Genomic DNA, 12,038 nt, shown 5'->3' with positions numbered 1-12,038 from the left:
GTAATTGATGAAAACAATAGTAAATATTTTTTACTATAATTCAACTCAGTTATTACTTAGACTTCTAAAAAAAAAGTTAGTGCAAAAGCAAACAAGACATACTTGAACTTGAATACTGGCCCAGCATGGCCAGGTAGTTAAGGCACTCAACTTGTAATCTGACGGTCATGGATTTGAATCCCTGTCACACTGAACATGCTCACCCTTTTAGTCATGAGGATGTTATAATGTGTTGGCCAATCCCACTATTCATTGGTAAAAGAGTAGCTCAAGAGTTGGCAGTGGGTGGTTGTGACTAGCTGCCTTCCCTCTAGTCTTACACTGCTAAATTAGGGATTGCTAGTGCAGATAGCCCTCAAGTAGCTTTGCGTGAAATTCAAAAAACTTGACGACTAGCTGATTACTTTCTGAGTGTAAGAAATAACACTAACTCTTTCACACACCTCTGTTCTTAAATTTTTGAGAGATTACATGAAATAAATTATGCACAAGAAACATGACTCATAAACTCATTTAGTATCCTAAACTAATTAGTGTTGGATGATGCTGATTTCATCTTAACTTTACATATCATTAACCAATTTGTTATCCAGTTTAAAAACAGTGGCACTGTGATATTCTTAAATTCACTGATTTTCCTTAAATTGGCATAAATTCTTTGACCTCTACCAATTCTGAAACCAAAAAAAGAGGCAGGACACAATGCTCAACACAGAGAAACAATGTTTATTCATACAGACAACAATCTAAGTTGTTTGTGTGAATTGTGTCGCTCTCTTAATGAAAAGCTTTCAGTGTTTTTGAAAGCAAATTACTAATCTTATATCACTCTCCAAGATCAGCATCATACAGAGTAAGAAAATGCATATTAATAACAAAAACGCCATTGTTCTCAAGCAAATACTACTCACATGAATGGTGATCAGTGTTACTTGAAAACAAGAATTTGTATCTTTGATACATCACCCGACATGCCAGTTCACTGTTTATTTATAATACATTATGTGTTACATTACAGGAATCTTTCCCATGAGAAAGTACAAGTCATACCATATTTGAATGGCCTAGTTCTGTGAGTAACTAGGATGAGAGGAATTTAATAGCTCTTCTAACCGTAGTATGTACAGAAATTTTGAAAATTTTATGTTGAATAAGATGTTTATGAAAAATGTAGTATTGTTGCATATCCTGCCATTACGGGTCAATTGTGCATTTGACTAGCCATATCTTCCTCCACTTATGACAATGAAGTAAAAAACTACAGTGTATGTGACAGTTAAATGATATAAGGTAAAAGATATGTTTGTGTAGTGTGGAAAGGATTTCTATAATCCTTAACCAACTTATTTTGATTTTCAATATTATAATGAAAATTCTTGTAAGCTTAACATTTTTGGTCAATCCTTTTTATATAGTTTGTACTTGAGGTTTGTGGTCTGGTCTGTCTTTATGATCAACTGCTTATTCTAACTGAGAACACCTTATATATTGTTATTTTTCATACTAAATTTGCTAATTTTGTTTTTTATTTTTCTGCCAAAACAATATATAAAAAAGTAATCAGGACATATTGCACTAGAACATCTATCCTAACTTGTTTGTAATCTCAATAATCTTTTGCCCAGTTTTTGTAGTTTTTATGATTGAATCTTTAGTGTTAAAGCATTTGAATCCTTCTGTTTTTATAGTTGTTTTATTACTTTTTAGATTGTTATTTGAGTGTGTTGTTATATTAAATATTGTCTATACCTTATTCCATTTCTGATTTGTTATCACTCAATAAAAGATTGGAACTTTTTACATTAGGTATCCGAGATTGTTGACAATTTCAACGACAAACAGACAGTGCACAGTTCACTTGTTTTAAAACAGTATAGATTCAAAACAAGTCAAACTTATATATAAAAAATTCATTATTCTGTTGGTTATCACAGTCGCATCTAAAGCTTTAAATAATTGTTTTCTTTTCATGAAAGTCCACATAGACAAGGTCAGTTATTTTAGAACATCCCTTGACAAACCAACTAATTTTCCTCTATTTCTGTTATAACAATACAGACTGTGAAACTCACTTTAGAAATCACCTGTTATGGCTAAACCCACATGCAGACTGACTTCACTTTTTCTTTCACTTTCACCAACTTAATAACTTAAGTTATTATATATATATATAATATGGCATGTAATCAACTGCACCAACCATGGAACAGGCTGGAGCCATCCAAATGGCAATAACATCCCTGTAATAATAGGATGGGGGACAGGCAAAGACAGAACTGTAACAATCCCACAACACAGATGGAGAAAATTGACGGAGGAAGATAGACAACCCTAAACCTGCATGAGAACTTACGGTGATTGATTCACTTGAAATTCAAAACCTGCCTGCAGGGTACTAACATTCATGTGAGGGTTAGGATGAGAGCTCCCAGTCAAAGGGATGAACTGTATTCTGATGCCTTACTCCATTGTATTGGTTATTGCAAATAGGAGGATATTACATCATCTATACCTACAGAACACCACTGCCTTATTCTGTAACTGAATAGTTATTATATGGAATTCATTCAGCAAGGTACATCCAGAGTCAACCTAGCAGCTTGTAAGTGGAAAGTGACTAGGACTTTTGTACACCACTCAACGAAAGGGGTGTGATAATGTGTTGGAGAGTCTGGAGGAATGTCATTACTGGAGACAGTAGAACAGGTGACCATGAAACCTTATTTTGAAAAACAGGCCATACTGCGATATTCACTCCAAGCATGGTAAGGATGGACGTCAATCCCCTTCTGCTTTACTCAGGCAGAAGTACTGGGTAGTACAGTCTGGGATGAGCATGTTTATAAAGCAAAATATTGCTTTGGACAATGGTGAAGAAAAACAAAGGAAAATTGAGGTGTTGGATCTAATGGAAGGACACCAGGAACAGAGTCCAAGATGAAAAAGATAGGGATGAATAGGCTAATCAAGTCAAAACTGGATAGGGTAGAAAGTGAAATATCACAAAATGAGGAGAATTACCAAGAGATGAAGAGTACTGAATGTGTACCTTGGGCACAGAAGCCTATCCAGATTGAGTCAAGGGTAAAGATAGGAAAAAAGAAGTAACCACCTTCCTGAGCTTCCAGTGTCTTCAGAAGAAAGGAACTATCTGGACAAAGGAAAAAGATAGGTAGGGTGATAAATGGTATGTGAAATATCAATGGCAAAAAAAAAAAATTAAAATCCAACCTTTAATGTCCACAGGCTAAGAGAGGAAGGAAATAAGTTTTAAAGGAAAGATAAAACATAGAACATGAGGAAAGTAATTTAAATGGAAGTAGAATAAAGAAAAATTAAAACCACATTAATGTCCCAGTATGAAAGAGTAGAAAGTCTTATGGGATAGCAACATGTTTGGAAAGAATGCATAAGCATGGTAATAACAGGGAAGAAAAACTATACAGTATCTGGAAAGTAAGTAGAACAAAAACCCTGGGGCCCAGCATGGCCAAGTGTGTTAAGGCGTTCGACCGGTAATCCGAGGGTTGCGGGTTTGAATCCCGGTCGCGCCAAACATGCTCGCTTTTTCAGCCGTGGGGGCTTTATAATGTTACTGTCAATCCCACTATTCGTTGGTAAAAGAGTAGTCCAAGAGTTGGCGGTGGGTGGTGATGACTAGCTGCCTTCCCTCTAGTTTTACACTGCTAAATTAGGGGCAGCTACCCTTGAGTAGCTTTGCAGGAAATTCAAAACAAACAAACAAAACAAAAACCCATAGTGGAAGAACATTTCTGCCATATGAGCCTTGGTGGGCCTGCCAGCAGGAAATCTCCTTTTTATAGATAAGTTATTGAATACCCTCCATTTGCATGGAAGATGGAACCAGATAACAGGGAAGTGACTCAACTTGTGAAACAAGACCTTGTCACCAAAAACCAAGCATGAAGATACAGTACTTGAATGTTGGAATGTAGTACATGTAATCAGAGTTGATGAAAAAGGAAGGAGAAAATGAAAGAGAAATGAGAGGGGAGAGGAGCAGTCATTGTAACTTTGGAAACCAAGGTTGAGGTGACCAATAATGAGCAATCAGGAGGATGCAACAAGGAATGGAGTGGAAGAAAGAAATCACTCAATGAAGTAATCAGATGGATGGGTATACATAAAGATACTTATATGACCAGTCTTTGAAGAGATGTGTAAAAATTAGGGGAAAGGGATAAAATGTTACAAACCATAAAGACTGAATTAGGTCTAAGAAACTCCTCAGGTTAGGAATGGGTGGTGAGAAAAAGGTGATCAAAATCCTCATCAGCCTGCATGGGTTCAGCTGGTTGAGAAGCCTGGGTAGTGTCCTGGAATAAAGGTTATCCCATGTAATGTTCAATTTCCTGATGTATAAAAACTGGTAAATCCACAATTGAGTCACCTACACCTAAGGCCTGAGAAAAAGTGCTGTGCTAGTGGTAACTTTAACTTCAGAATTTATAGTCAGAGAAAGGTTCACCAAATTCCAGTGCAAAAATAAAGCAACTAGAATTAACTGATAACAAAATAATTAAATAAACAAAATAACACATCCAAAGTCAAATCCTGCTAAAAGAGAAGTGATAGTTTGGTAGAGGATGTCACGTGCAAGTGTGAGTGTCATGGTGAAGAGGTGATGCATGATGATTTGCATGAGAGTCATGGTGGTATCTTGCAATTGAAGGTGGGGGAGCAGAAGTCTTATGAAATACATAAAAGAATGTTTGCATATAGAAGGCAGCACTGAACAGAAATAAGAAATCTTGTGGTAGGAGGTAAGTACCATATCAGAATTTCAACTTGTTCATGTGGGCTAGTGGTCTGCTGTATCCAAATTATCTTGTTTAATCACGAATATATAAACTCTCATAAGTAAGTATTTCATCCAGTCCCAGTTTCCATTAGCTGTAGGTGACAATAGAACATCATGTAAACTATCCATGTGGTCTGGTTTCACTACTTTTATCTTGAACAAAGAAAAAGGGTATTGAATCACAAAGATCCAGATGATCTGTTTCACTACATTTTTCTAGAACAATGTCAAAGGGTGTTGAGTCACCAAGATCCATAAGGTCTCTTTCACTACTTCTGGAGATCTTTATCTCTTCATTGCTTGTATTACTAAGTTTCAAGGTCTAAGTTCAGCAGTATCTAGTCTCTATAAATGTTTTAAGACTGGAGGTTGAAAGTATGAAATTGTTAATAGCATTCAATTTTAATTAATGTAAGCTTCCTGAATAGATTATATTTTCAATCCCATACTCTATTTTTTCCACTGCAGTGACTACTTATTTTAGCAAGTCAATTTGAATAGTAATTATTTATTTAAAAAGCAAGCATTAAATGCAAAGGTCATCTAAGAAAGGTTTGTTTTGACAACTTCAATGGCAGAAGTATCTAAAATTAACAATGCGATACATGCACAGCACTTATATAAGTGAAATGGGACACAACATATACATTAGAATCAAATAACATAACAATTTTCAATTTCACGTTTATAAACACAGCACAACAAATCAACATCGAATTAACATTAACAACTTTAAAATATTATGTAATGATGACAACAGAAATAGAAGAAAAATAAAAGAAGCATTCATTATTTGTGAACTAAAACCTAATTTATATCAAAACACAGATGTCATCTTGTATATTTTGTAAATTGGAACAAAATGACTTTGTGATATTTCATACAATAGAGAACAGTTGCCTGATGATGGCCATACAAGTGGTTGAAACTTTGTAATAAAATGAAACAAAAATACATAATACACTAAAAAGCTGTATCTCTTAGTATATATTTAAAGCACATAGTGAACTTTCCTACTTACAACAAGGTTTGGTTCCATTTTAAGAGGTTTAGTACATTTTTAATGCTTCTCCATACTCAATATTATGTGTAGCTCATACCTTTGTAAGTTCAAATTGCTCATGTTTTATAAGGATGCTGGCAACCCCTACTTTATAAGTGTTTAGTTATCATAGTTAGCATGTTTTGTAGCTATAGCTCTTAAACTGAAAAATTTAACAACTATTTATTAACTTTCCCATTTTATTTTAGATTCTTTGACAGTTGGGAATATGTGTGCTGATATTTTCTTCACAGTGTTACACTTCTTCTCAAGATATTTTAGAGCAAGGGTCCCAGAATATTAGTATCACTGTTGATTATTTAGAGAATAGGCTTTAAAATAAGAATTTTAATCCAATAAAATTTATGATAACAGACTGTCATTTTTAAATATGAATTGTAAGAAATTATAATACTGAAATTAAAAAATACTAAAAGTTTTTGGTAAATCTAATATTATAAAAACTTTTTGAAGCATTATTGGAATTGAAGAGGAGCCCTCATCTTTTGAACTGCACATTTGTGTGAAAGATTACTGCTTTGCTTGTGAAGACAGGTTGGTGGGTGTGGCTGTCATGCAGATGCGAAATATAATCGAACGAGGAAGCTGTGCATGTTGGCTTACTTTAGCTAGACAAGTACATATGGATGAAACAGGGTGGACCATCTTGAGAATACTATCCCAAGGAACTAATGATGAAGTGGCCAGGAGTTTGTTAAGCTAAAGTCTGAGATTCGGAGTGATGAAAACTTGCATTAAACACTGAAGAATTGAACAACTAATAACTGGTAACTGGAATAGTTGAAGTTCATCTTCATTTACACATACACGCATGTTAAAGTTTATATCACTATGCTACGGCTACAGATATTATACCAGATTTTTTCAGTTGAACTTCAACATTAACCATATCTTAAGTTTCACATCAGTAAATTCTAGGTTAAATTTTTATACTAGAGTTTATTCCATAATTTTGAGATTAAAACTGAACTTTTAGTTAAGCTTTGATGTAAAATTTATGCTAAAAACTGAGGTTTTATTTCTTTTCTTTCCCTTGAATCATGATTTTAACACTAAAATTAAGCTATTTATTGAACTTGTACATTATCTATATACTCAAAATTGAATTTTAATTCCACTTAATCTGTGGCTTTGAAACTAAGCCAGAACTTTCAATTGAACTTTTACATCAACTAATTTTGAATTAAAGCTTTATAACACTAAAACAGAGATTCTACTTTGTGCTTTACATCCTCTCTTGTCTCATATTCATCAGTACCATGGTGTTAATAATATAGTAGTGCTTTCAGTGAAGTTTAGCTTCACTTAAACATCTTTGATTGGAATTCCACATCACCTTGAAACTCTCATCAAAATTTAAGCATAGGTTTGGGTATAGGCTCTAAATTACTTACCTCCTTTTGTTTCGTATCTCCAAGACCATGGTGTTGATACTGTAGCATGCCTATCAGTTAAGGTTCTACATTGCCTGAAAATGACATTGAGGCTGAGCTTTAAAGTTTGCTCATTCAGTACATTTGAAGGTGTAGTTTAAAGAAGGGAAAATGCTAGATAGATAGATAAAGTAATAACTTTTTTCATGCATTTATATTTTTGTCATGGGATGAACTATAGTACATAAAGTTATTAAAGTTACTCTTTATGAAATATTCTATATCTAGTTTTCTCATGTACTGCATATCTGGTGTAATATGTTTTTTGACATGTTCATATATATGAAGTCACTGTTTAGTATAGATCTTCATTATTGCAGGTCTCCTGCGTGCTGATATATCTGAGAGCTGAAAGTTTATTTTTATAACAAAGTACCTTGTTCACGTGATGTAAAAGGAACTATTCAAGAATATAAAACCTAGTCACCACACTGATCTGTTTGTGCCAACCAGAACTCCCTAAATCCCCTGTATTTAATAATCTCTACTTTTTGAAAAATTATGTATAGTCAAACAGCTTAAAAGTCTATTTTTCTTATCAAATCCACATCCTTTGAAAGTTAAATGTGTGAGTTTATTGTATAAATTATCTAAGGTTTCAAGCACATCTGAATAATACTAACTAATAAGTTGTATTTGGTATTTTCTAGATTTGAGCCTTTTAATATAATTGTTATTGCAAGTATGTGAAATGTACATACATATTCCTGAAATTTGCTGCTAATAACTATTTATAATACTGTAATAAAAGATTGTTCTAACAATGGTAATATTAGTTGTAAACAGAAAGAGTCAGAATGGATTAACATTCAAATGCATATCAAGAAGATAAATATATATGTTTCCACTATGGACAAAGTTGAATGTTTGAGATTGTTAATTATTTACAATATCTGTTTTCACAACTTGGTAACATTTATTAGTGTTTGAATAGAAGCATAGTTCTCCTTTGCCTAATAAAATCACAAGTAGTGATATTGTGTAATAATGGATTAAGGATAACTGTTATTTCAGATATTAGTATTCTTAGTCAAATTTTGCTTGTTCTTTATTTATAATTTACTATATTTCTATAAATGTTGCACAATAAAATGTTTTTTCTCAGTGGTTCTTACTGTTTTTGTTTTGTGTATGTTATAATTTAAACACTAATATTTTTAGAAACTAGTTGATGCAGAAGTATTATAACATAAAATAATGATTGTTAAGTGAAAATATAAAAACATTAGTTTTAAATTAAGTAACTGATTGGTTAACAAGATTTACTTAACAAAAAACTCATAAATGTGAGAAAAGTTGTATTTGGTATTTTCTAAATTTGAGCCTTTTAATATAATTGTTATTGCAAGTGAGTATGTGAAATGTACATACGTATTTCTGAAATGGAGCTTTATTTTCAAAATTATTTCTCATTGAATTTGAGGATGACTATTTTTTAAAATAATAAAAAAAGTCAAATTAAAGTCAAGTTTTAACCATAAAAAAATTAACACATTAATCTCGCAAATATTACTGATTAATTTGAAGTTTTTTACTCTTACTGCTAATCCATTGTTTCTGTGTCACCTCCAATCGAGCAGTGAAAAAAACAAAAGCCAAACCCAGTATCTATTTACATTTACACCCTATCAGTAAGTGTTATGTCACACACTACCATTACACAAATCAAAGCTAAATGTAGTCCTAACAGTTAATATAAAGCTGAAACACGGAAAGGAAAACATACTAACATAGATAAAATCATATTATATTTTGTTTGTGTTGGTAAATAAACTCAAACTCCTCTAAAAGAAAGTAAAATCCTCACCATGCTAATGAATAAAAGGTGGTAAAAATATTAAAACAGTGAAGTTTATCAATGAAGATGCAATCAGAAATGGTTGCTAATTTGTGATTTAATGCAACCATATCATTATCAGTTTTAGTTTTTTGATGTGTTGATATACAAGTAGCTATTTCTAGTCATTTTTTTAAATATAGATTAAAATCTCACTGTGGTAGCAGTTATAACTAATTTTTATAAATGCACTGTTCTTACTTATAATGGTTAGAATGTATTGTTTCTTCACTTGGGTACCCTTGCTGTTCACAATATTTTAAATCATAAACTCTATGATATATCATCATATTTGGTCAGTTTAGGAGATTTAGATTAGTCTTAAATTCATTTACTAAGCAAATTCATGTAAAATTAATTCTTTAAAGAAATGATAATAATTAAAAATGATAAAATTTGTTATATTAATCATTTTAACTGTTAATCTTATGAAAGATACCTTAAAGAAATATTGGAACACAAATTATTTGAGTTCTGATCTCTCAGTAGTGAGCTTAGTTTTGACAAAAAAAAAACATGTTGAGAAGATGATTGCTAAAAGAATGTATGCACTTGTGCTAGCACCTTCTCAACAGTAGGCAGTAACTAGAGTTTTTATCTAAACAAGATAATGACTCAAGTCTTGAAGTACACATTAAAAAAGTATAGAAGATGTTGAAACAGTTAAAATATTTGTGGAACACCCTACATGCAACACACAAACAAATAATGTAAATCAAAGTTGTGATCATTTGTCATTATTTATATCATTTCTTATAACTTGTGTCTATTCTATGTTCCTATGTTATTGAGGTTTTATCATAAACTAATCCAGTTGATATAGAAGATGCCAAAAAACCTGCACAAAACAACCAAGTGCAGTACAAAAACTCTAGGAACTAGTTAGAAAAAGGAAAATACAGAGGGTTCAGTCCATTATGTTAAAATGATTTGGAATAGCTAAATCAGCCAATATAAAGTATTAGTGAATGACTTGTACCATAACTACTATTTGGCATTGTTTAGTATTTCATATGTAGTGCAATGCCAATGAAAATCAAATGTTTGGGGGAAGTATATGTAATAATATTTTCCAAAACAAAATATTTATATACTCAGATCATAAAATATCTTTAAATCAGAAGTTTATGGGTATCCAAAACAAATATAAAATGAACATCTTTCATGCATGATTACTTGCTCCATCTCATCCTAGTTATGAGAAAATCACACTTGTTTCACTGTAACTGTTATCTGTATCAGTGATGAAAGAAAAATCTTGACAGAAATTAGCAAAAATTAGTGCTTTACCTAAAAGGTGCTTTAAAGAGTGTACTTTCTATTTTATCAATTATTATATTCAAAAATACAACTTCTGTGTTACTAATGTGATATCTTATCATTCTTAATATCAGGTTTCAGTAGGGGTTGGATTCTTTACAGCAAGCATCTGTATTTTAAAATAATATACATTCAAAACAAATTGAATATATGTACAAAAATTCCTTACACTATTGTTTACAGCAGTTGAATCCAGAACTATAAATAATTCTCTTTTTCATGAAAGTCCACTCACACTGGATCAGTTACTTTGGTATCCAAATGAGAAGATAAATTATTGCTTCTCTGTTATCACAGTACAGTTGGTGATAAATTCATTTCTGTTACCCCATGGGTTACAAAAGCTGTATGCAGAGTTTTAAAAAATTCTCTCACTTTTTCTGTCTAAAGTCCTCATAGGCTGGTACAATTACTTTAGAACCCATCTGACAAGAAGAATTATTTTCCCCTATCTCTGTTTCTTACTATATAATTCAGTTACGTTACTCCATGCATTACCACATTTACATCCACAACTTTAAGTAATAGTCTCATTTTTGTCAACATACAAAACAAATTATTCTCTTTATCTCTGTTAAATCATGAAACTCTCATCAAATATTGCCTATTTATCACTGAGCTAACAATCACATAGTCTAACTTCACTTTTACCAACTTAATGTTTTCTGACTTAATTTTAACTTGTACTTTCACTCAATATCTTATCGTATTTATAACATGCCAAAGAATAATTTAGAAATCTACAGCCCATTAATGGCAACAATATTATATATAAGTAGAAAAGCTCTGAAGATTTGAATAAGGTAACATCAACAATAATACAAAAGCTAGCATAACAGTTAAACTATCTACATAAAGTAGGATCCATACTGAGTAACATAACGAAACTTGTCACAATTATTGCTTTTAAAATAATTAACTTTCAACACTTGTTATGACAACTATATAATTATTAAGTATTAAATCACTAATTAAAATAGATAATAACTCTTAAACTAAAGAGTTTTGTATATCCAATAATATTTGTGATATTTTTTGCACTGTATATAAAGACTGTTCCAGTTCATACACAGAGTCTCCTCAAATAGTCTGCACCAGCATTTACACTTCCTTTGTTGGTCTCTCTTTGCATATAGCATCTGATATGGCTTCACCTTAACTGGATCCTCTGCCTTCATCTTGATCTTGTGTTGCAAGAGATCTTGCCTAAGCTATCTCTATACTGAAATAGTAAGTCTTATGCCCCTATCTTCTGCTTGTCAGTCAACTCTTCACTGATGTTACCTTTGCCAGCAATGGAGCTTTCCGTAAAACATGCTACAGAAATGATAATGCTTTGTTACACTTTTTGGTTAATCTAAAATGCACATGGGCCTTATAAGTGCTGCAATCTTCGAGAAGTTGGTCTTCATCTCCTATGACAGTTATTATTTTATAGTTTTGTGTCTATGACAACTGTATCTGCCATATCCATATCTTCCTCAGTTGCTTTACTTGTTAGGTCTTCTTCCCTCTTGAAGTACTTCTTCAACAGATTGGTGCAGTGTATTTGTCTCTTCACAT

The 12,038-nt window shown here is 32.2% G+C and overlaps 1 protein-coding gene across 1 annotated transcript in view; it reads left to right on the top strand.

Moving 5' to 3' along the window:
* The window catches only part of LOC143249080 (protein unc-13 homolog B-like), a 169,435-nt gene extending 161,806 nt beyond the window's left edge, over positions 1–7,629 (top strand). The window contains 2 exon segments of the mRNA XM_076498292.1: positions 6,339–6,568; positions 6,571–7,629. Of these exon segments, the coding sequence (XP_076354407.1) occupies positions 6,339–6,568; positions 6,571–6,623 (283 nt within the window). The 3' untranslated portion in view covers positions 6,624–7,629.
* The last annotated feature ends 4,409 nt before the right edge of the window (positions 7,630–12,038 follow it).

This window comes from Tachypleus tridentatus, chromosome 4 (genome assembly GCF_004210375.1).
Source record: "Tachypleus tridentatus isolate NWPU-2018 chromosome 4, ASM421037v1, whole genome shotgun sequence".
NCBI classification, from domain to species: domain Eukaryota; kingdom Metazoa; phylum Arthropoda; class Merostomata; order Xiphosura; family Limulidae; genus Tachypleus; species Tachypleus tridentatus.
The sequence above is the reverse complement of the archived record's forward strand: the minus strand, read 5'-3'. Positions and strand labels throughout refer to the sequence as shown.